At 74.0% G+C, this 469-nt stretch overlaps 1 protein-coding gene across 1 annotated transcript in view; it reads right to left on the reverse strand.

Annotated features, from left to right (window-relative positions):
* FASN (fatty acid synthase) overlaps window positions 1-469 on the reverse strand; it is a 54054-nt gene that overhangs the window by 27953 nt on the left and 25632 nt on the right. The window contains 2 exon segments of the mRNA XM_015559883.1: window positions 6-259; window positions 355-382. Of these exon segments, the coding sequence (XP_015415369.1) occupies window positions 6-259; window positions 355-382 (282 nt within the window).

Below are 469 nucleotides of genomic sequence, written 5' to 3' on the forward strand. Positions count from 1 at the left end.
GGGGCTGACCGGAGGGCGCGTGCCCCCCGCCCGCCGCCCGCCCAGCCCAGGCCTTACCCGTGCGGATGCCAGAGCGTGAGGTCAGCACCAGCTTCTGGGCCCCGCGCACCACCAGCCACTGAGCCAGCTCCAGGCCGAAGCCGCCCAGGCCCCCGGCGATGACATAGCTCTTGTGGGCCGGGCAGAAGAGCTTGGACACGGCGGTCGTCAGGGTGGGCAGGGGCCCCTGCAGCATGGCGTCCGGCTCCTCCTCACGCACCTGCACAAGCAGCACGGCTCACGCTCTGCCCGGGGGTCGGGCCGGGTGGCGCCCAGGGCCCCCCTCACCTGCACGGGCGCCCGGGGCCCCCTCACCTGCACGAGCACTTTGCCGATGTGCTTACTGCAGGCAGGGGGCTGGGATCAGGGCTCCAGCCACCTCGCCCGGGGCCTCAGAGCCTGTGAGGGGGCTGACCAGGGAGGGCGCGTG

Source organism: Myotis davidii, unplaced genomic scaffold, assembly GCF_000327345.1.
Source record: "Myotis davidii unplaced genomic scaffold, ASM32734v1 scaffold211, whole genome shotgun sequence".
Taxonomy (NCBI): domain Eukaryota; kingdom Metazoa; phylum Chordata; class Mammalia; order Chiroptera; family Vespertilionidae; genus Myotis; species Myotis davidii.